General features: G+C 39.5%; 1 protein-coding gene across 1 annotated transcript; it reads left to right on the top strand.

The window, feature by feature from the left end:
- The first annotated feature begins 9,504 nt into the window (after window positions 1-9,504).
- On the top strand, window positions 9,505-18,035 carry LOC118816210. Its single transcript, XM_036582730.1, has 5 exons — window positions 9,505-9,625; window positions 9,719-10,027; window positions 16,252-16,572; window positions 16,744-16,840; window positions 17,144-18,035. The coding sequence occupies exons 1-5, from the start codon at window positions 9,577-9,579 to the stop codon at window positions 17,160-17,162; spliced, it is 795 nt and encodes a 264-aa protein (XP_036438623.1). The 5' UTR covers window positions 9,505-9,576; the 3' UTR covers window positions 17,163-18,035.
- The last annotated feature ends 6,275 nt before the right edge of the window (window positions 18,036-24,310 follow it).

Here is a 24,310-nt window from a genome sequence, read left to right as displayed (position 1 = left end):
TCCATGCTTACAGTCCGCAACCAATGACAGCTGATAGCTGAGTCAACAGCTGTGCACTATGCAGTTTACTTATCTATAAATATGAGAGTATTTTCTATCAACTGTCACTATGTTGTCCTTAAGTTTTACAGATATCTGGTGAAATTCTGTTTTTTATGAGAGCTGTGTTAACTGTTTTGTAAACGTATGTGATGAGTGAGTGAAAGCAATGAGAATGTGTTACAAAAGCACACTTAACAAAATTTGCAAAAGGACGCTCCTGCTTAAGAAAGTAACAGTGAAGATTAAATCGATACCAGTTTTGTTAAATGTGTTTCAGCAATCATGAAAAACTGTAATCTTCACCTTCAAGATGTCAAGGTAGAGCTTGAGTACTTGAGGCTAAGGGACACAATAGTGGTCAGGGACACAATAGTGGTCAAAACACTCCAGACCAAAAGAATCATAAAGAGAAGTCCAAACGTAGTCCAGGGTCAAACACAGAAATGCAAAAATGACGACAACTGACCAAAAAGGAAAAGGCAAAAAGGTCATATACAAGTTCTTCTTCTACTAGGTTTTTTGGCGGTTTGGATCATGGAGCACCAATATCAGGATTTAACATGTATCGTCTAAGCAGACTAATAGGTCATTTAACAGGGATTATGATGTAACAGGAGAATCAGCCATTAAAAGAAAATTTAAAAAAAACTAAATTCTATCAAACAATCCTGAAATTTTCAGAAATCTAATCAACTTTCCTTGCCTACACCCTGTGATATCTTGCAGCAATTTCTTAATCGTTAACATTACTATTTCCCCATAATCAGCGAAAACCTCTTTCCTTTCATTTTCATATGTTTTGCAATGTATTAATACATGCTCCACAGTCTCAGGCTGCTCACAGTGTGTACATTGACCAGTTAAATGTTTCCTAATCCTGAATAAAGAATGATTTAACCCACAATGTCTGATATGTAACCTAGCAACTACAGTATCTTCCTTCCATCTGTTTACAGTTGTCACTCTGGACCTACTTGTTTTTAAATATTAAAGATGTCACCCTCTCATTTTCTTATCCCACATTTCCTGACACATCTTGATAGCATTAACTCTTATAATCGTTTTTGCTTCCAATTTACTCAACGGTACTATAACTTCAATATGCTCAAATTTGAGGGGCATACACAGGTAAGGCGGCACGGTGGCGCAGCGGGTAGCGCTGTCGCCTCACAGCAAGAAGGGCCTTGGTTTGATTCCCGGCCAGGCGACCAGGGTCCTTTTTGTGTGGAGTTTGCATGCTCACCCCTAGTCTGTGTGGGTTTCCTCCCATGGTCCAAAGACATGCAGTCAGGCCGATTTGACATGCTGAATTGCCCCTAGGTGTGAATGTGTAAGTCTGTCTGCCCTGTGATGGACTGGTGACTTGTCCAGGGTGTATCCTGCCTTCTGCCCAATGACAGCTGGGATAGGCTCCAGCACCCCACCTTGACCCAGAAGGATAAGCGGTTTAGATGGTGTGTGTGTGTGTACACACAGGTAATCAACAATAAAAAGAAACACAACATGCAACTGGAGATCTTCATAACTGACTAACCTAAAGCCCAGGCTTATATGCTAGGGAATGTGAAATGTAGAAAAGAGAATCCACTAGCTGACAGAGATGAGGGTGGAGACATAGGTTCCCCCAGAGACTCATGGGACTTGTAGTACTTATCACAGTCCATGGATACTACAGAATCTGCTGGGTGCAAGGAACAGACAGACGGTGTAAGAAGGTCCTCAGCAGTAGGTGTGACACAGACATAATATGAAGACGCACAGATCCAGTTATACATGGACACTTTTGGATTTTAGCAGAAAAGTGCTCTCTCAGTAACAGTAGATAGTAAAACAGTAAAAATAAATATTAACAGTAGTGCTGATCACTCTTAAATGTTTCATTTTTTTCAGGTTGTGGAGAGACAGAGAAGGTGAAAGGGTTCTCAGGAGAGTCTGTAGTCCTGCTCTGCTCCTGCACTGACCTACAGACCAAACCAAACACTGTTAAATGGACGTTTAGATCAGTAAAATTTAGCATTTATAACTTTGAAGAAATTTACTCTACACAGACTGGACAGCACAGAGACAGAGTCAGACTGACCAATAAGAACTCAGGAAACCTCTCTCTACTCATATCAGACCTGACTGAAGATGATCAGGGAGACTACAGTTGTTCAGTCCAGGGAGATAATAAAGATGTCAGACTTCATGTTGAAGGTACACTATTCCTCCAGTTCTCTGTAATGACTGTGATCATGTATATTAACATTTATTAATAATTATTGTTTTTGTCAAAATTCACAGTGATGGTAACAGAGATGAAGTGAATAATCAGGAAGTGATTTACTGTGTTTGTGAGTGTTTGTGTTTATGTGTTTGGTTGTTATTTATCTCTGCAGTGAGAGAAACTCCAACACACTTATGGTCAACAGACCCAACAACAACTCCATCAGAAGATCCTCCAACTACAGCCACGACTGAAAGTGAGAGAATCATGTGAGTCCCAACAGCCTCACTGAGTCAGATTTACGAAAGTATTTAACACCCACTGTTGCATTCATACAGGCGAACGAGACAGTCAGCAAGGGTTTCAGAATGTACCAAATGTATTACAAACAATTAAACTACATGGCAGCTGATGCTTACAGGTAGTGATGGGGTCCTTCTTTCTATATATATATATATATATATATATATATATATATATATATATATATATACAGTCTCTTCTTTGCATGGTTGAGTTTTAACTTGTGTTTGTGGAGCACGGCCATCCACTACTGGTTTTCGGCCTTGCATACAGAGATTTCGCTGGATTCTCTGAATGTTTCAATGATATCATGTACCATAGATGATGAAATCCCCAAGCTGTTGCCAATTATCCTAATTAGTTGTGAGATGTTCCACCTGTTTTTTATTTTTTTAACCGTTCCTCAACTTTACCAGCCTTTTGTTGCCCTGTCCCAACATCTTTGAAATGTGTTGCTGGCATCAAATTCAAAATGGGCAAATATTGTTCAAAAAACAATAAAATTTCGTGGTTTCAACATCTGATATTTTGTCTTTGTACTATTTTCAGGTAAATATATGGTTTGTTATGACCCACAGTATGTTGTCAGGGTTCTTAACAGAGACAAATAGCAATGTTGACTTAAGGTTTGCCAATGCTAAAAATAACAAACAAAACCCTCGAACTAACTACGTAGTCACCTTCTACCTTATCTGGCTGAAAGAAAAGGAAACGAAAGACAGCTTATCTAACTCCCCACATAACCACTAAACAGATGAACAAAAAACCCACGCCCAAAATAAACCGCAACCAACCCTACAACTGGTGAATTTATATACAATATATACAAAAGGTGGACTAACGTTAAACAGTACAAGGGCAAACTGATCTCAGGGTCAGATAACAAGCAAAGGTCGAAACACAGAACAGCAGAGTGACACAATCAAACACACAGTAAACAAGCTAGAGAGCAAGTGAGTACTAAGCTGTAGCAGACGTGTATGTTCCCAGTATGTGATGTGACAAAATACACAATATGCTGGAGGTGAGGACAGCTGCAGCTGGACCAGAACATGGAGTGAACTCTGAGTGGAGATATGAGACACGAGCTGGAGCGAACTGTGTGGCACTGCAGATAAAAGTGAGAGAGCGAGAGAGAGCCATACACACAATACCCACTGCATTACAGTGGAGTGTAACAGGTTTAAATGATTTGCACATCACTGCATTCTGTTTTATTTACAATTTGCATAGCGTTCCTTTTTTGGAAACCAAATTGTATTACAACTCCAATCAAGCGTCTCTTTTTCAGGAATTTAGAATTAAGCCCCCTTATTTTTGCAGCACCTACATCATTCTAATTATAAGTTATTATAATATATAAGTTATATAAATATATAAGTTATTGACTACTTCCTCATTTTGGCCTGAGTTCTGAGTAAGCACACAAACCCTCATCTCACTTTTTAGTTATCATCCACCATCTTCAGTGGCTGAGTTACTTCACCAGGCCTTATTTCAACACATGAACTCAATATGAGAAATCTGCACATAAAACTAACAGGGTTGTGTAAAACTGTTCACTCCAAGTGTTCATGTGTGCAAAAAGGAGAAATGACGTAGTGATTGTTGAGGTTTCCTGAGAAGCAAAGAGAATATGAGAGAGAGACTCAAATGAGAGAGACTCAAAAAGTGTGTAGAAGAATCAGTGATGGTGGAGTGTTTGTATCTTCTGCTTGTTGTGTTTCACTTCGCCGCGGGTGACAGCAGTTATTTCACACCTTCATTCAGAGTTCTGGATGTTTTTTTCTAATTCCTAGAGGCATTAAACCAACAGCTGTAATGTTTTAAAATATAGGCAAGGCAAGGCAAGTTTATTTATATTGCACCTTTCATACACTGTGGTCATTAGAAGTTCTTTACAAATGATACAAACATAATTCAAATATAATTTAAAAAGTAACAAATTAAAGCTGAATAGAATAGGAATTAAAGCTGCTCAAACAGGAACATTTTAAGCCTGGATTTAAAAGTGTCCAGTGTCGGAGCTCATCTAATGTTCTCTATCAAATGGTTCCATTTAAGAGCAACATAGTAGCTAAACGCTGCTTCTCCATGTTTGGTCTTCACCTTCGGCAGGACTAACTGACTAGTTCCTAATGATCTGAGAGTTCTGTTCTCCTCAAATCGCTGCAACATATGAAATAAATATGCTGGTCCTGCACCATTGAGTGATTTATGTAGCAGTAATAGTATCTTAAAGTCTATTCTGGTAGCCAGTGTAAGGATTTAAAAATGGGGTGATTTATTCCTTTTTTACTCCTAGTCAGAACTCGGGCAGCTGCATTTTGAATGAGCTGTAGCTGTTTGATTATCTTTTTTGGGAGTCCAGTTAGGAGACCAGTAATCAATCCTGCTAGAAATAAAGGTGTGGATGAGTTTTTTGAAGTCTGGTTTAGTTAGAAAATCTCTGATCTTGTTGATGTTCTTGAGGTGATAAAATGCTGATTTAGTGGCTGCTTTGACGCGACTGATAAAACTGATATCCGAGTCCATTAGTACACCAAGGTTGCATGCTAGTTCTTCAGATTTAGATAGGCAGCTAGTCTGTGTCTCAAATTGCTGTTCCCAAATAAAATAACCTCTGTTTTATCTCTATTCTGTTGCAGAAAGTTATGTCCCATCCAGTTCATGTTGTACACAACTGAAGCACTTTCAAACAGATTCAAGGGGACCATAGCTGTTCGGGGAGAGGGCCAAGTAGATCTGAGTATCATCTGCATAGCTGTGGTAAGATATCCCATAGTATTCTTCGAAGGCTGGAGGTCGTTCTTCCATCTGCTCTGGGACCACCTGTAAAGAGAATGAAAGAGAGAGGTGATTAAGACACAGTATGGACAAATGTTTAATGTAGTCAAACACAGTTGAGTGTTCAGCATGTTACTGATTGTGTAAAGAGTGTATGCGGTAGGGGAATTACCACAACGTTGTTATAGTGTACTGCATTTATGTTTGGTGGGAACTGTGAGCTTAATAGGGGCTGCGTTTTCCTAGTAAGGAGGTTCTTTAGCAAGGGATTAGCCCTTATACCCTTTTGTTTGTTTGGACTAGTTAATGTAAAAGTCAGTTAGTTAAAGGCTGGCAATACGCCACAATTATTTTCTGTTTCTTAGTGTTGTGTGTGTTTGTATATCTCTTTTTCTTCTCGTTTAATCTTATGTTGTGTTAACTGGTTTGCTGAGTTCTCTCAGAAGAATGGCTACCTTGGCACCTTCCCTTAACCACTCGCACTATACATCCCACGCTACTGGGGAGAAGCGGCCCCTCCTTATCACAGTAACATGCTGGCGGGCTATCACACTTGGTACTATGATTAGTTCAAAATCCTGACTGAAATTTGTCTAGACAGCTATTTAGGGACAGATAGCCAGTAAGTTGCTTGAAGACTACTTTCTCAATGATTTTCCAATGAAAAATAGATTTAAAATTAGTCTGTAATTACTGAATATAGTTGCTTCTAGGTTTTTCTTTCACAATTGCACTTTTGCATATGTTAGAAAAAACCCTCGTCTATCTATCTAATGGAGAGAACACAGGCTCGTGGTGGATATACACTGTGTTCCAAATTATAATGCATGTGATATATCAGTAGGATTTCAGTATAATGAACATTTAGCTTTCAGTTTTTCAAATAAAGTGTTTGTCTGTTTTATTTCCAGGTGATCTTGATTAAAGGGAAACTTAAAGAGATTCTTCCACATTATTAAGCAAGTCACAGTTCTCGTGCAGTATGGGGAGGAAAAAAGATCTTTCTGAAGACGAAAAGCATGAAATAGTGCAATGTCTTGCAAAATGCATGAAAACAATTAATATTTCATGAAAACTGAAGAGAGATCAGAGAGGGCCGCCATAATAGCACCACAGTTGAGCAGCAAACAGGTGTTTGAAGCTGCTGGTGTCTCAGGAGAGCTTCTTGATGCAGGATCTTCCACAGGCTGGCAGCTGTGCATACAGCTGTATTTCAGCCACTCCTAAGCAAAAAGAAAAGTTTGCAGTGGGCTCAGAAATACATGAAGACTATTTTTCAAACAGTTTTATTCACAGATGAATGCCGTGCTACACTAGATGGCCCAGATACACACCTGCTTTAAGAAAAAAATTATAAATGACAGCACAGCTATACTTTTTATGAGCAAAATGTGCTACATGAACAATGATCCAATGTGTATTCAGCCAGTAATGAAGGAAGCTTTGCATTCAGTTTGGAGACTGATGTTTGGGGACCAGGGACCAGTGGCTCTACAGGGGCGCTCTGACCAGCTGACTCTTCAGGTTCTTTCTGCATTATGTTCACTGCCTTTATTTTATATATATATATATATATATATATATACATATATCTGGATAACCGTTAACCGTGAGGATTCTCCTCAGAGCATTGCCCAACCAGACTCACCCATTTTATCTCTGCGCTTGCCATCACCGTCAGGTGGCGACACCACTTTGGTATGGCTCACATATATCCATATTAGTTTTCCCTGACATTTTACAGCAGAGGGTGTGGTAAGGAGGACCTGATATGACTGGGTGTTGTGCACTTCACCCACTGTCTTCTTTTCTGAGCAGCAACGGCTTCAGAAAAGTCTGTTAAATTGTCTGTCAACGTCACTCTCAAATCAACAGGCCCAGGGAGTGACATGGGATGACCTGTAATAGTTTCATATGGTGACAGATGGGTATTATTATTTGTTGATGCTCTGATGCTACAAAGCACAGCGGGTAAGGCATCCATCTATGGGACCCCTTCATAGTGTAGATTGGTCAGTCTGGACCTTAAAGTTCTATTTGTTCTTTCAACCTGACCTGAAGAGTGAGGTTGATAGGGACAGTGGAGATGCCACTTTCTTGACAAACTTTCCCAGTAAAGTGAGCCCCATGATCATTCTCAATAACCTTTGGAAGACCCCACCGTGGAATAACATCCTTCACCAAACATTTGGCAGTGTGCAGTGCAGTACCTTTGGTAGTGGGATATGCCTCTTGAAAATGTTCAAACTATTACTAAACAAGTCTACTTTCCTTGACATCTTGGCAAAGTGATGTAATCTACCTGAAATTCCTGGAAAGGCCCACTTAGTGGTTCCATAGTCTGGTAGGGAAGTGACACTGCAGGGCCAGAAATACCCTTAAAGCCGGTGGAACAAGCAAAACAATGGCCCTCTCCATATTTGTGGAAATTAGGATTCCACCACACTTGGTTGAAGCGATGAACTATCTGGATTACTCTGGGGTGGCCTAGGCTATGTTTAGTAGTCAAAAAATAGGGAAGGAATGTGTCAGGAGCCACATATTTATGCCCCTTAACCCAGAGTACATCTCAAAGAGTCACACCATGCTCATCCAAAGTCCAACCTTCCAAGCCTGAGGCCTCTTGGTTTAAAGCAAGCAGGTCATCCAAATTGATAACAACAGATTGTTCACTGGGTGACAGGACATATTCAGTAGGCAGGAGACAAGCCATTATAGCTTCAGCTAAGTAGTTCCTATGGTATTCAAAAGAAACAGAAGAGGAATGGGCCTGTATTTTAATAGTGACTGGGACTTTGCATCAGATCCAACACACCCTGTCCAACCAAATCCTCCACAATGTGTTGAATACCTGAAAATGCTGTAATATTAATTAGATACTGCTTGGTATTTGGGGGAGGAATACCAGTCAGTTTGACAGCTTCAACCTTTAGTAATCCACAGTCTGTGGGAGATTTGGACCAAGTAGGGTGTTCTTTAATAGTGGACAACCTAATGGCAGCTAATAACCAAGTCTCATAATATAGAGAAATTGTAGGATTAGACACAAACTGGATAATTATATATATACTTAAAATAGGAGATATGCAAATCTGTCCCACCCACCTGAGTCTGACCAGTAACTCTAGAAGCCTAGCCTTCTTTTTTTTAACAGAGGTATTTTTAAACAACTCGCCAGTGTTGAGGGTAAGACAGACATGTAGGTGTAAAATAAAATAAAAAAAATATTTGTTGCACAGAGTCTATCAATTGAAAGGCCCTGCATCCTGCATTCTGTCAGAAAGTGGTGGGTCTACTTTGAAATGTGATGAGTCAAATGCCTGCTTGCCTTCATGGTTATGGCAGCCCTGGGACCTATTATGAATCATATAACACATATTGGAAACTTATTTCCAGGAATTTCAAATTTAGCACCTTTATTTTGCAGCACACCATTCTAATTATTTTTAAAGGTTCTTGACCACTTCCTCTTTCTGGCCTGAGTTCTGAGTAAACACACAAACCCCCCTCCATCTCACTCTTTGGTTATCAACCACCATCTTCAGTGAAGGACTGAATTTATCAGGCCTTGTGTTAGTACATGGGCTCAAACTAAGAGAGAAATCTGCACAGAAACTAACAGGACTGTGGAGAACAGCTCACTCTAAGTGTTCATGTGTGCTTGTTCATTAAATGTCTGTACAACCACAGAAGCTTTTTTACAATTTCTAGAAGGAAAATACATGAACTCATTTAAAGACGTTTTTCCAAGAGTGCTGCAGAATAGCCAAACTTTTTGTTTGTTTTCCAAAAGAAAGTGACTCCTTCAAAAGTAAACTAGTTGATCTCTGGTGGTTTTATTGCTGCAGGTCTACTACATTTAGAGCTGATCCTCCCAACAGTTTCCCTTCATCTGATTTTAGCCTTTTATCAGTCATTCTCTACAGTTATAGTAACGAGATATCAGACATTTATTTCGTTGCTCATTAGTAAATATTCTACTCCTCTTTTACTTTACTCATTTTTATTTAAATGTGTTTACTGATCACATGCAGTAGACAAAGTGCACCTAAGCAGAGTGAAACTTGTTAGTGATCAACAGAGGCACTGAGAGGTTGTGGAAAAAGGAGAAATGACGTAGTGATTGTTGATGTTTCCTGAGAAGCAAAGAGAATATGAGAGAGAGACACACAGGCAGTGTGGTAGAGAGAGTGTGTGTTTCTCTTTGAGGGACATTAGTGTGTGTAGAAGAATCAGTGATGATGGAGTGTTTGTATCTTCTGCTTGTTGTGTTTCACTTCACTGCAGGTGAGAGCAGTTATTTCACACCTTCATTCAGAGTTCAGGATGTTTTTTCTAATTCATAATAAGATGTGAGGTGTTCTTTGTGTGTGTGTTCAGGCTGCTCTCTCTCAGGAGAACAAACGTTAAAACTGGTCACAGGACACACCGGCAGCTCAGTACTGCTGCCCTGCTCCTGCACTGACCTGCAGACCAAACCTCAGAGAGTCACCTGGAAGATTAACAGAGGTGAAAGAGAGTGGACTGAAGTGTTCAGTGCTGATCAGTACAGAGACAGACTTCATCAGTTTAATGAAGACTCTCCTGCTAATCTCTCTCTGCTCATATCTGACCTGAGAGAAGAAGATGATGGAGACTACAGGTGTGAGACTGAGAAGGAAAGCAGAGACTTCTGGCTGTATGTAAAAGGTAAACAGTTTAAATACTCAGTGAAATCATATGTAATCAAATAAAGGAGGCATTAAATTAGCAGCTGTAATGTTTTAAAATGTAGTTATGTTTGGATGCCATTTTGTTTTTTTAGCAGACAAATATTACCTCAAACAACTGTGATTAAAAAGCAGTGAATGTGAATAATTACTGTACTGCTAATCATGCTATAAGTAAATGACCTCTTTTCTGATTGGCTGCTGTGGTTTGCACCTCATTTGTGACATATTTCATCACATGAGCTCAAAGTGAGAGAAATCTTCATATAAAACTAACAGATTGTGTAGAACAGCTCACTCCAAAGGATCTTTGTTCTCCGATGTATCTGTAACAATTTGTTCTTGTTCATTAAACGTCTGTCCAACCACAGGAGCTTCTAAATGATCTCTAGGAGGAAAATACGTGATGTGGTGAAACACAGGACTCAGAAAACTATAAGCTAAAAATAAGTTTGATCTTGGCTGATAGCATGATGCTAGTGCTACTGTGTTTTTAATTTCATTTATATTCTCTTTTAAACTGTAATGCTTTAAAAAGATTAAATTATTAAGATGTAAAACAAAGTCTTTCAGGAATTTTTCACTGTCATCTCTAAAAGCTCCCTCAGAGAAGGTTTTTACAGGAAATGTTATGAATTCGCTGCCTGACTTTGTTTCACGACAGTTTTAAGAAGGTTTTGTTCTAAAACTCATTTTTTAAAAGCTGTTAATGTCAGAGAGGTACATGCAGGGTGTGCGTATGTGAGGCAGCATTGTGCCCAAAGAAAACATATTTTTTTGGATTTAGCACTTTTCTAAATTGTTCAGTACAAGAGTATTAGTAGAAAAAAAAACTATGAGTAGAAAAATGACATTATCTAGTTCAACATATTTGCATTGTAGACACTGTGAAACAATAAATTTAGTATAAGAATTCTCATTTTGCTGCTTCTTCCTGAAGAAGTCGATACTGAATCTGATGTGTTCAAGAGAGTAAAATAGTGAGAGGAAATCTGAGGAGCAAATGTATAAGAATCTCATTCAGCATTCAGTGCTGTAAATTCAGATATACAGAATTAGTCTCTTCTATGTTTGATGACTTAATTAAAAGGCTCATATCCTACATCCTTATCAATCCATTTATCCACATAAACACATCCTACATTCCTCCAAGCACACAGTATTTTAGTATCAAAGATAATACATCTTTATTTATTTTTACATGACTATTATCCAATCTATGTCTGATTTAGTTACTGTACCTTTAAGACTGATCTATGTAAATGACCTCTGTTCTGATTGGCAGCTGAATTCTGCACCTCATTCAAAAACAGTCCAAACGTGTTCCGAGAAACACTCGTCAGTTAAACTTGAATGGGCGGAGCTAAACTCTCTACAAACAATACAACTTACAATCAGGAGAGCAATTTCCTTAAATCAATCAACGATCAAACAACAACCATAAAAACCCACAAAATACAGGATTCAGTTTTAAACAATTTAGCCTTTATTCATGCTTTGTGGTGGTTATAGGCTGAATAGGTGGATGCATGTAAATTGGGTGGTTTTTGTGGCATCACACAAACAATTGATAAAAAAACAGGATGATTTTAAGTTTTGTTTTGTATATATGGACTGTAGCACACGAGGAACAGACCGCGTCCAAACAGTCATCAGTATTCATTTAACATGAACTAAAGAAAACGGCGTTATAATCAGCGGCCAAACGCGAAACCTGCTGAGATCCGCTCTCACAGCTCGACTCCAGCCTGAGGCAGCGTTAGCCGAGCTAGCTGATCTGAGCTAAACAGGTACCTTGTTTACGGTTTTCTTCTGTCTTTTATAATGATTCTGTTTATTAAACTGAAAATCTGGAAAAGTGTCTGTCAGCTACTTTAGTTAACAGGTGTCGCCCACAGTCTGCAGTTTACCCGTTTATACAGCCTAGTTTAGCTGCTCTAGTGTTTTGGAGATAAAGTTATTAAGAAACACATAAACATAAATACGAAAAAAATAATATTATAGATTATAACAGAACGCTAGAAATTATGTTATTTACATGGTTATTTGTAATCAAAGAAAAAGAAAAGGAAAATAAAAGAGTCAAGGCAAATTTCAGGATATATAATAATCAATAATAATCAATAACAGTTATTTGGTTATCCTCACTGGTCGTCCCTCAGGTTGTGACAGGCTGTCACGTATCTCGCTGCGTGTGTGATCAGCTCGCTCTTCCCTCCTAACACGTGCGCCAGTTTCTCAGAGTCACTGCAGAGCTCAAACTCAGGACAGACGCTGCTCACTTTCTTATAGAACTCCTTTCTAATGGAGACGTATCTCGGGCACTCTGTGAGGAAGTGCAGCTCCGTCTCCACCACTGAGAGCTCACAGTGTGAGCACAGTCTGGCCTCTCTGGGTAACCAGGTCTGTCTGCCCCGGCCAGTTTCAATGGCCAGACTGTGCTCTCTGAGTCCGTACATCGTCAACACTTTCCTCAGTTTTCTCTCTTTAATTGTTGTGAGGTATGGTGCTAATGTATAATCTCGATTTAGGGCCGAATAGCACTGAAGTTTGTGTTGTTGATGTGTGGTCTCTGTCCGGTGGGTGTATTTTTTTTTGTTTGGTGATAATTTGGTTGGGTCTGATTTTCTGGTAGAGCATGTGGTCAGGCTGATTGGTGTCTGTGATGTTGTTGGGTTTTAGGTCACTGAGACTCAGGACCAGCTGGCTCAGGGGACTCCTGTCGATGTTCAGCTCCTAACTGGCCAGTGCTTTATAGTGGAGTCACTGGGGGTCACTGGATTTTATGTGTTTCCAGAAATTTAGAGCTCTTTTCTCAGTAGGTGACAGAGCCATCGGCAAAAGGACTCCAGTGGATGACCCTGAGGCAATTGTGGAGCTCTTTGAGAGAGAGCAGCGGAAGACTGGGGGTGGCCAAAGAAGAACTGGGTAGAAGAACTGAGTAGTCCGCCTGCTTCCCCTGCTTATATTTTTGAATATTTAATAGGAGTGGATATTGTCCTAATTCTCTCTCTCTCTCTGCCTTGGTGTTTGTCTTTACCTGTGAGAGGCTGTGTAGCTGTTTAACTGCAGTAAATGCAGTAATAATGTCTGATTCTGTATGAAGTGATCAGCATGATTTCTAGTGAAATATATTACAGTAAAATCAAAGCTGGATAAATTGCTGATGTTGCTGCTGATTTTAACGGTAGAAATGTTCTGAACTGATATCAGTGAAAATACACAGTTTGAATGCTGTGAAGGTGTTTACTGTCTGTAGAGGTTCACATCTATTAACATACGCTAGAGTCCAGGGAGCTGATGGGCAGCAGGACACTCACTAAAATTACATTATTAATTAAGCGACTTATAATAATTTTAATAATTTGATCATTTTGACTTTTTTTTTTCTTAAATGAACTGTAAAAACCTCTGCAGTCTTTCAGGGATTCTGAAATACTTTACTGGAAACAGATAAACTAGGACATCTTATATAATCATCTAACCATGAAATGCATGCAGTTTAATGTAAACCTTCTTCCTTACACAGCTCACAGAAAGGTGTGTAAATGTGCACTAGCAGAGTGAACTGTGATCAGTCTCAGCTCTCAGAACTTTTGTTTTAGTGTTTTTCTGTGCAGATTATTTCCAGTGATGTAGCCGTAGCTGCTCAGAAATACACTATATTGGCAAAAGTATTCACTCACCCTTGCAAATCATTGAATTCCAATCACTCCCATGGCTACAGGTGTATAAAACCAAGCACCTAGGCATGCAGACTGCTTCTACAAACATTTGTGAAAGAATGGGTCGCTCTCAGGAGCTCAGTGAATTCCAGTGTGGTGCCGTGATAGGATGCCACCTGTGCAGCAAGTCCAGTAGTGAAATTTCCTCACGACTAAATATTCCACAGTCAACTGTCAGTGGTATTATGACAAAGTGGAAGTGATAGGGAACGGCAGCAACTCAGCCACGAAGTGGTAGGCCAGGACAGAGTGGGGTCAGAGGATGCTGAGGCGCATAGTGCACAGAGGTCACCAACTTTCTGCAGAGTCAATCGCTACAGACCTCCAAACTTCATGTGGCCTTCAGATTAGCTCAAGAACAGCATAGAGAGCTTCATGGAATGGGTTTCAATGGCTGAGCAGCTGCATCCAAGCCTTACATCACCAAGCGCAATGCAAAGCATCGAATGCACTGGTGTAAAGCGCCGCCACTGGACTCTAGAGCAGTGGAGTGGTGTTCTCTGGAGTGACGAATCACGCTTCTCCGTCTGGCAATCCAATGGACGAGTCTGGGTTTGGCGGTTGCCAGGAGAACGGTACTTGTCTGGCTGCATTGTGCCAAGTGTAAAGTTTGGTGGAGGGGGGATTATGGTGTGGGGTTATTTTTCGGGAGTTGGGCTCGGCCCCTTAGTTCCAGTGAAAGGAACTTTTAATGCTTCAGCAGACCAAGAGATTTTGGACAATTTCATGCTTCCAACTTTGTGGGAACAGTTTGGGGATGGCCCCTTCCTGTTCCAACATGACTGCGCACCAGTGCACAAAGCAAGGTCCATAAAGACATGGATGAGAGAGTGTGGAGGAACTTGACTGGCCTGCACAGAGTCCTGACCTCAACCCGATAGAACACCTTTGGGATGAATTAGAGCGGAGACTGTGAGCCAGGCCTTCTTGTCCAAAATCAGTGTCTGACCTCACAAATGCCTCACGTTCTTGAGCCTGGAGCAAATTCCCCTGCGTTAAGTGCCCCAATGCTTGGAGTTTTGCCCTAGGGTCAAGAACATACTGGATTCTATTTTTAGAATCTTCCTCCTCCAAATATTCTTTAATGACATCTAGGACACCCCTGCGTCTCCTCCCATACAATAACTCAAAAGGAGAAAACCCTGAGGAGGCTTGTGGGACCTCTCTCACTGCAAACAACAGGGATTCTAGCCACTTATCCCATTTTGTAGCATCGTCATGAACAAACTTCCGAATCCTATTTTAATTAAAACATTCAACCAGTCCATCCGTTTGGATAGTTTGTATTTGTATAGTTTGCATAAAGTGTGTGACATAAACATAGTGCCCTGATCAGTCAAGATATCTTTCAGGATCCCAACTCGAGAGGGGAGTTAACGAGTTGACATTCATGGCATGATGCACACCACCTGCGTACATCTGCGTGAATGCCCAGCCAGTAGAAGATGATTAAGTGTTTTTTTCTGTCCCAGATGCCCTGCTACAGGGCACATCCCCATGGGCACACTGCACCTTCACCTTGGTGTGTTCACCAACACACCTGCCTAGGTTTCGCCACAGCTTTTGTGGGCTCAGCTGTCCCCACCTGTGCGGAGAGAGAATGGAGGCCATGAGTAGCTGCCGGGAGGGGGCTGCGGTTGGCCGACGGGGGGTGTTGCGGGGAGGGTGAGTGCAGGGCAAAGGTTTAGAGGCTAGAGCTCCCTTTTTTCTGGGAGCAGGAGTAGGGAGAGAGAAAGATGGAGAGAGAAAGGTTTGCTGTGTGGAGGGTCCTGCTCCCGAGTACCCTGCCATGTGTGTCTCTGCCAGCTTGGTGGACCAGCGATTCCAGTTGGTGGCACTGGACCCACGCTGCTGTCTCGTCAGGTAGGCATGCGATGAACTGCTCCAGCACCACCAGATTAAGTACTTTCTCAGAAACGCGTTCTTCAGACAATTGCCACCTCCTGCAAGAATTGTGGAGCTGTTGGGCCAACATGAAGGGCCGGTGAAACTCCAGTAGCGTCAGCGAGCAAAACTGCTGATGATGTTACTCAGGAGTCTGACCAACCCTCTGAAGGCTGGCTTTTTTTAGCTCGTCATACTCCAGCTGTGTCTGCACGGGGGGCTATTGGGCAGTCAGTTGGGTTTCCCCTGTAAGCAGGGGAAGCAGGCGGACTACCCAGTTCTTCTTTGGCCACCCCCAGTCTTCCGCTGCTCTCTCACAAAGAGCTCCACAATTGCCTCAGGGTCATCCACTGGAGTCCTTTTGCCGATGGCTCTGTCACCTACTGAGAAAAGAGATGGCTATAAGTGGGCTGGCAGAAACAAGGCAGGGGTGAACATTATCAGCTACTTAGCCTGCTGGTTCGACATGACTAGTTCTCCGTCCTGCACGTGATGCTTGGCCACACCCCCTCCTCCACACTCAGATTTTAAAAAATCAAGAAAAGTAAATAATAAATGCGGTGCTGATCACTCTTAAATGTTTCATTTTTTTCAGGATGTGATCTGGCGAATAGTGAAGAGATAGAGGAAGTGACAAGGTTCTCAGGAGAGTCTGTAGTCCTGCTCTGCTCCTGCACTGACCTACAGACAAAACCAAACACTGTTAAATGGGAGTTTAGTTCAGATAAATCTGAAACTTCTCCTTATGTAGAAATCTATTCTGCACAGACTGGACAGCACAGAGACAGATTCAGACTGACCAATAAGAACTCAGGAAACCTCTCTCTACTCATATCAGACCTGACTGAAGAGGATCAGGGAGACTACAGTTGTTCAGTTCAGAGAGATCGTAAATATATCAGACTTCATGTTAAAGGTAAACTATTCCTCCAGTTCTCTGTAATGACTGTGATCATGTATATTAACATTTATTAATAATTACTGTTATTGTCAAAATGCACAGTGATGGTAACAGAGTGAAGTGAATAATCAGGAAGTGATTTATTGTGTTTGTGTTTATGTGTTTGGTTGTTATTTATCTCTGCAGTGAGAGAAACTCCAACACACTTATGGACAACAGACCCAACAACAACTCCATCAGAAGATCCTCCAACTACAGAAACCACTGAAAGTGAGAGAATCATGTGAGTCCCAACAGCCTCACTGAGTCAGATTTACTAAAGCATTTAAAACCCACTAAACACTCCATCAACCTGAAGACCTTTACTCAAAGTTCTGCACTGGAGCTGAAGAAGCTCTTTATGATTCGTTTTAAAATACATCACATACACAATCATTAATATTGACTACAGTTCTGTGTTGAATTCAGACTCTGTTTTATACACTGATCTACTGTTGTTGTGTTGTTGTTGTTGTTGTTGTTGTTGTGTGTGTGTGTGTGTGTGTGTGTGTGTGTGTGTGTGTGTGTGTGTGTTCTCTCTCTACAGGATGTGTGTTGCGCGTTAATCTTCACTAAAACTGATAAAGCTACACACACTTGCTGATTCTGAAGAAAGAATGAATCCACGCTCCACACTGATCTCTCTGCTGGGTTTCCACTGAACTTTTTACTGCTTTATGGAAATACTGCCATATCTGTACCTAAATAAGATTCAGATCTTGATGTCAGAGACTGAAAGGAAATCTTCTGTCTCCTTTCTCCTCTTCCTTTAATCACACCACTGAGATTGAACTCATTCTGATGTTCATCTTTAACACTGATTTAACCTTAATACTTCTGCATTTTCATCACTCTCTAACCACAACTTCACATTTTTATATTAGAGACAGAGCTTAGAGCCTTTTACACCATTTTAATCTTCTCTCTGTACAGACAGTACGACATAATAAATACATCAGTGTAAGATTTTCATTTTGTGATCTTTCTTTGTGATTTGAGAGATGAAGTCAGTACTGAATCTGATGTGTTTAAGAGAGTAAAACAGTGAGAGGAAATCTGAGGAGTAATTGTGAAGGAATCTGATTCAGCATGACTGCTCACCATTCTGTGGTTGTTAGAGGGCAGAATTTGGATTCAGACTTACAGAATTAGTCTCTTATCTTCTATGTATGTATGATGACTTAATTTAAAGGGCTCATATCCTACATCTGCATACATACATACATCCCCACATATATGCATTCTACATTCCACCCACCAAACCCCCAAAAAACAGGACAGTTTGAGATATTTGTTTGTATATGTGGAGTGAATGATATATTTTTAATTTTTAATTATGTTTATGTACAACATGAAAGTGATATGGAATGGGATAAAGGTGTCACTGAGTTTTTTTTAGCTGCATCTGCTGTATGTTTTTCTCTGCATCAGTCAGGAGTCTCTTACAGTGTCGTAGTTTCTAGTGAACCTACAGTGAAACATATGACACACGTTAGAAGCTTATTTCCAGAAATGTAGAGCCTTCTTTTGTTTTTCTTTTTGTGCCAGCAGCATTTGCAGAATTCTAACAATTTCTAAAAGTTGTTGACCACTTGTTCATTCTGGTCTGAGTCCTGATTAAACACACAAACCCTCCTGTTCCATCTCTCTGTCTGACCATCAATCACCATCTTCAGTGACTGAGTTACTTCATCAGCCCTTATTTCAACACATGAGCTCAAACTAAGAGAGAAATCTGCACATAAAACTAACAGGATTGTGTAGAACTGCTCACTCTAAGTGTTCATGTGTACTCTCTGTTCTCAGATGTAGCTGTAACATTATGTCCTTGATCAGAAAACATTTTCAATACATAATGTGGTTAAAAACATGCAGCACTCAGAAAACTGGGCTGTGAAGTTAAAACCTGGTTTGATTCCTAGATAATAGCATGATGCTTAGTGCCACAGTGTTCTTGAGTAAATCACTGAACTGAACAAGCTGTTCCAAAAGTGCAGATTAGACAAACCTCTGTGTTCTGAAAGGAAGTGACACCTTCAAAAGTAAAATTAGCTAATCTCTGGTTATATTACTGCAGGTTTACTACATTTAGAGTTGATCCTCCCAACAGGTTCCCTTCATCTGATTTTAGTCTTTTATCAAAGTCATTCTGAACAGTTATAGTAATGAGATATTAGTTATTTATTTCATTGCACATTAGTAATCATTCTACTCCTCTTTTATTCTGCTCATCTGTGATTAAATGTGTTTATTGATCACATACAGCAGACAAAGTGCACATAAGCAAAACTTGTGTGAAACATGTTAGTGATCAACAGAGGCACTGAGAGGTTGTGAAAGAGGACAAATGACGTAGTGATTGTTGAGGTTTCCTGAGAAGCAAAGAGAATATGAGAGAGAGACACACAGGCAGTGTGGTAGAGAGAGTGTGTGTTGTGATGATGGAGTGTTTGTATCTTCTGCTTGTTGTGTTTCACTTCACTGCAGGTGAGAGCAGTTATTTCACACCTTCATTCAGAGTTCTGGATGTTTTTTCTAATTCATAATAAGATGTGAGGTGTTCTTTATATGTTTGTCAGAGGACGCACCAGCAGCTCAGTACTGCTGTCCAGCTCCTGCGCTGACCTGCTGACCAAACCTCAGACAGTCACCTGGGTGATTGGCAAGAGAGAAGATTTTACTGAAGTGTTCAGTGCTGATCAGTACAGAGACAGACGTCAGCAGTTTAGTAAGGATCTCCTGCCAGTCTCTCTCTGCTCATATCTGACCTGAGAGAAGAAGATGAGGGAGACTACAGATGCGTTTCAGTTCAGACTCTCTGGGGCGGCTGGGCTATAATTCTTTACTGCTGTATGATAATGTTAATGCTTAAAAGAGCTTGATATGATGTTTGAGTGAAGAGGAACTGAGCTGAATTTTAATTGTACAAAATTGTCAAAATGAAACTCTTTTCTTAAATGCATTTTGCTTCATGTTGTGAATGTGTTATAGAAATATTTCTTCTTTTGTTGCCAGAAAACCACCAGAAAATTGTCAGTTTGTTAAATTTCCTTGTTACATACAAGCTTTTATATATTTGTGTATAAATCAGAATTTTAAACCTGTATTTCTGTTATCAGTGAAGGGTTTTGTTGTAAAAAGAGTTTTTGGGAGTGAGCTTCGTACATATAAGAAATATCAAGACTATATTGAAATTAATTAATTTATTTAATATTTATTTACATTTTTTTAAATTTAATATTATTTATTAGATAAATAAAAATGTGCTTTCCATTAATATTAGCTGTTAGTGTTTAAAAAACTTGCTATATTCCAAGTTTTTACAAACACATATACAGCGTTTTTCAAACTCTTCATATATAACTTTTCTATTCTCTTTCACTCCACAGACTGTTTCTGATTGTCTGATGTAGAGTAGTACAAACATGTACTCTTATTACACTTTTCTACTTTAATGCACATTTTGATCCTTTTAATTTAATGTTTAGTTAAATTAAAAGGATCAGATCAGAGTAAATCAGATTAGACTACAAGATGAGGCAGTTACACTAAGAGGGAGGTGGGACTGTGACTGGAATCAGCTCCATGTTTTGAATTTTGTAGCCCATTTTCAGTTCCAGTCATTAGAAACCAACGAATTATCTGATGATTATTATTATTAAATATATTATATTTCTTATGATTGTTATTTAAAAAGGCTTTGTTGCTGCAAAACTAAATCTGGCCTACATGTTGCATTAATTCCTGAGTGCAGCTTTAGGTTTAGTTTTTATTCATATAGTATTTGACTGATTTGGACAATTAATCCATGCAGAAATGAAACTGATGTGACATTAGATGTTCATGTAATCATTCATTTGAACAGCACAGGGTAGGTAACGTAGACGGTGAGAGGATCAGTGAGGGTTCGGTTTTAACGCTTTGGCGCCACCTGGTGGATCAGAATGATAAACACAGTTGATTCTGCTCAGCAGCGTCTATCAAAATACAACCACAATGATGTTTTTAACAAGAGAAAACACTGCATTATTATGAAGAAACACATCAAATCAGTCTTCAATAAAGAAATGATGCTGTTTGAAGCCTACAGTGAGAGTGTGTGAGCCCAAAGTTTAAAATAATTTCAAGAGAAATCTCATCACTGACACACAAATTCACAGATTTCTGCAGAGCTACAAGGTGTTTCAATGAACTTTAATCAACAGCAGAACATTTCCGTCGATTTCTGTGCTGTTTATTAGGTTAATTACAGTAACACACATTCATGATACTGAATGAATATTGAATTAAAACACGTTTTAATGTTTCTTTCTCTGGAGTTCTTTACACTCCTGTGGGAGGAATAGACTTTATAATAAACACGTCTTGTTTAAAATCTCACATTGTATTTGGTGCTTTTAGTTTAGTAAAAACTAAACTTTATAAATGAGAGTTAGAGCTTTAAATTGATCCAATCAGGCACTGACTGCGGTTTATTGAATGACGTCACAATCAAGTTCAGCGGTGACGTCACGCTCCGTGTCACATAAAAGCAGCTCTCACTTCGGTGTTTGGTCGTTCACGTATTTGACAACCGAAGAGAGCGTCGCTGTACGAGCAGTGAACGAGAAACAACACTTTACTGTAAGTTCTTTTTTTATTTGTTCACTTATTATTATTATTATTATTATTGTTGTTGTTGTTGTTGTTGTTGTTGTTATTGTTATTATTATTGTTGTTGTTGTTGTTGTATTATTATTATTGTTGTTGTTGTTGTTATTATTGTTCTAGTGGTGAAGTTTAAATCCATTACACATGCAGTTTGTAACCTCATTTGTAAAGAATGTAAATGATTAATAAACAGTTGTTCGACTGATCGATTTAAAAAACACATTAATATAATTTAATTTGATTTCCAGTAAAAACAGTTTGTTTGGATCAGCGGGTTTTTCATTTTCAGGATTGAGGAGGATTGTGTTTGAACCGTCCTCTTGAGGGCGCAATAGGCATCTGGTTCCTCTATTCTCTTAAAAAGATGCTTCTTCAAAGGTTCTTTAGTATCAGGAATGGTTCTGTTTAGAACCACGTTTTCTGTATAGAACGTCTTAGAAAGTCGTTCAGAAAATCCGCGTCCGCCGGTGTTTCAGTTTTTTAAAGAGAAGTAATGTTTATGCTGGGCTGCTTTAGGTTGATTCGTAAAGGACTTTTATGTTGAAGAGCCTGAATGCGAGTGGAGTGGTGGGTTTTCCGGAGTAGAGCAGAGGGCTGTGTTTTTAGCTGTTGCGCTGGAGAAGCTGTGTTTCTTCTCCCCGTGTTTGGCTCTGATGTCAGCAAATTAAACACAAAACTGCGTTACGGACCAAAAACTGGAGTCCTCTAAGTTTCTCCAGAGAATCCTGACCGGTACAATATTTCTAGTTCGCCTTTGTTGATTGTCTACATGTAGCAAAACAACAACAGAAAAAACGAATTTCCCCAAATTAAAAAGCGAATAACGTTGGTTAACAAACAAATATCTGAATAGTTGAATATTTTGGTCCAGCTCTAGTTGTATATGGTTCTATATGGCACCAAAAAGGGTTCTTCTACTGTTAAGAAGTAAAGTTTGTAACAATAGAAGAACCAGTTTTGGTGCTATTTAGAACCATTTTTAGAACGATAACTTACTAAATAGAACCATACAACACATTCTCAATCTAAAGAACAATTTCACCATACAAAGAACCATTTAAACAAGAACTAATTCTGTGCAGAACTCATGGTCCTAAATAGAACCATTCCTTTTACTAAAGAACCCCTAAAAACATTTTTTAAGAGTGTAGATAGAGCTGCTAAAAACAGTGGTCCCACTTTTTGAGAGGACGACAGCAAAACATGTTAGTGATCAACAGAGGCACTGAGAGGCTGTGAGAAATGATGTAGTGATTGTTGAGGTTTCCTGCGAAGCAAAGAGAATATGAGAGAGAGACACACGGGCAGTGTGGTAGAGAGAGTGTGTGTTTCTCTTTGAGGGACATTAGTGTGTGTAGAAGAATCAGTGATGATGGAGTGTTTTTTAAACGGGGAATTTAACAGCCCTGTAGACAACATGTAACTTTGCATTTGAATCTAGTTTGATTATTAAATTCTCTGCTAAATTATTATGTGCTATTTCATAGTTAAATGTTGGAGCAATTTACTGATTTACAAACAGTAAAATTCCTTAGCCTGTGTGTGTGTGTGTGTGTGTGTGTGTGTGTGTGTGTGTGTGTGTTAACGTCCTTATCAATACAAACTGTCAGGTCTAATAGCTTGGCTGATAGCAAAACTCACTGTTTTATTATTGTCGGCCTACATATAGTTTGTGTAAAAGGAACAAAATTGATGGGCACTTCATTTAGTTCTTACCGGTTTAGGAATGTTGTGCTGGAGTTTGAATGCTGAATTTAACAGAAACATTAAATTAAGGAGGGAAACAATTGATCATCTACTAATTTTCTAGGCAGAACATTGCAAATTGTGCACTGATCTTCAACCAATCCACTTATTTGAGTTTGTGTTTTCTCTGTAAAAGCCGCTGTATATTTATTCATCATATTATTTCTTTCCCTTTTAAAACTTTTAAATAGATGATGGATCCTGATTTGGAATCGGACACGGAGGTGACTGTCATCTTCATGAGGTCCTCAGAAAGTGTCTGCAGCAAACTCACTGCAATGGATGAGCACATTGTTAAGCTGCAGAGTGGAATGAAGTGCTCACACATGGAGAGCTGCAGTGACAGTGCATCCATCAGAATGTGTCTCAGAGAGTTATTTAACATCACAAAAGGCACCTATTTCAGCAAAATCCACGATGAGCTCATCAGATCTGTGAGATTAATGCTGCCACAAGAGATGAGAGATGCTGTGAACATAAACACAACTTTCAGCCTCATTTCCAGTATTTATGAAAACATGCTTAAGAAGGTGAGAAACTTTTGATGTAATTTATTTCAATTTTCTATCTTAAGTTTCATTCCAAAGTTGATGGGTTTATGCATTTATGAGAATTGAGTAAGATGTGAATCATACAACATACAAATGAGTAAATCTTACACTGATATATAATAACAGAATATCTCAAACTAATTTATCATCACAAAACAGGATTGTCAACAAGTCAAGGCAACGTTATTCAATCATGTTTACCCTCTGTGACATTAACAGTTCTTTTCTTGCGTTATTGTTTCTCTAGATGAACTCTGCTCTTTTGGAGATGAATCTTCGAGCTCAGTCTTGGGATAATTCTGTTCGGAATAGAATCATGGATGTTGCCAAAAGTCTACTTTTAACAACTATGAAGAAGCTGCAGGATTTTTTGGAAATCTGTAGAGTGTGCGGCTGGTTCAAAGCGTCTCGAGGTTCTCCTGTCAACATACATGACGAACTAGAAGCTATGGTGCCCCCTCTATCATTGAAAGTGATGGGAGCTATTTTTCAGACTATGCTGAGCATCAGCTCTGAGGGAATATCAAGCGATGCTCTGGACTGTGGTTCAGATACACCCCTGAGAAACTTCCTCCAAGCTGTGACAGACAAAATCAAGTCAGAGATTTCCTCTGAATCAGGCACACTGAGGCAGTCAAGCAGTCCCTCAGAACAGCCTTCCCCTCAGGAGCAAACTGATATTGCCACAAAAGAAAGACGTCTAGTGGCCATCTATTCTTATCTAACAAAGAAGCTCCGGATCGGCTCTAATCGCCCTCATTGTGAAA

Source organism: Colossoma macropomum, unplaced genomic scaffold (genome assembly GCF_904425465.1).
Source record: "Colossoma macropomum unplaced genomic scaffold, Colossoma_macropomum, whole genome shotgun sequence".
In the NCBI taxonomy this organism is placed as follows: domain Eukaryota; kingdom Metazoa; phylum Chordata; class Actinopteri; order Characiformes; family Serrasalmidae; genus Colossoma; species Colossoma macropomum.
Note: the sequence above shows the minus strand (reverse complement) of the source record. Positions and strands in the feature narration are given on the sequence as shown.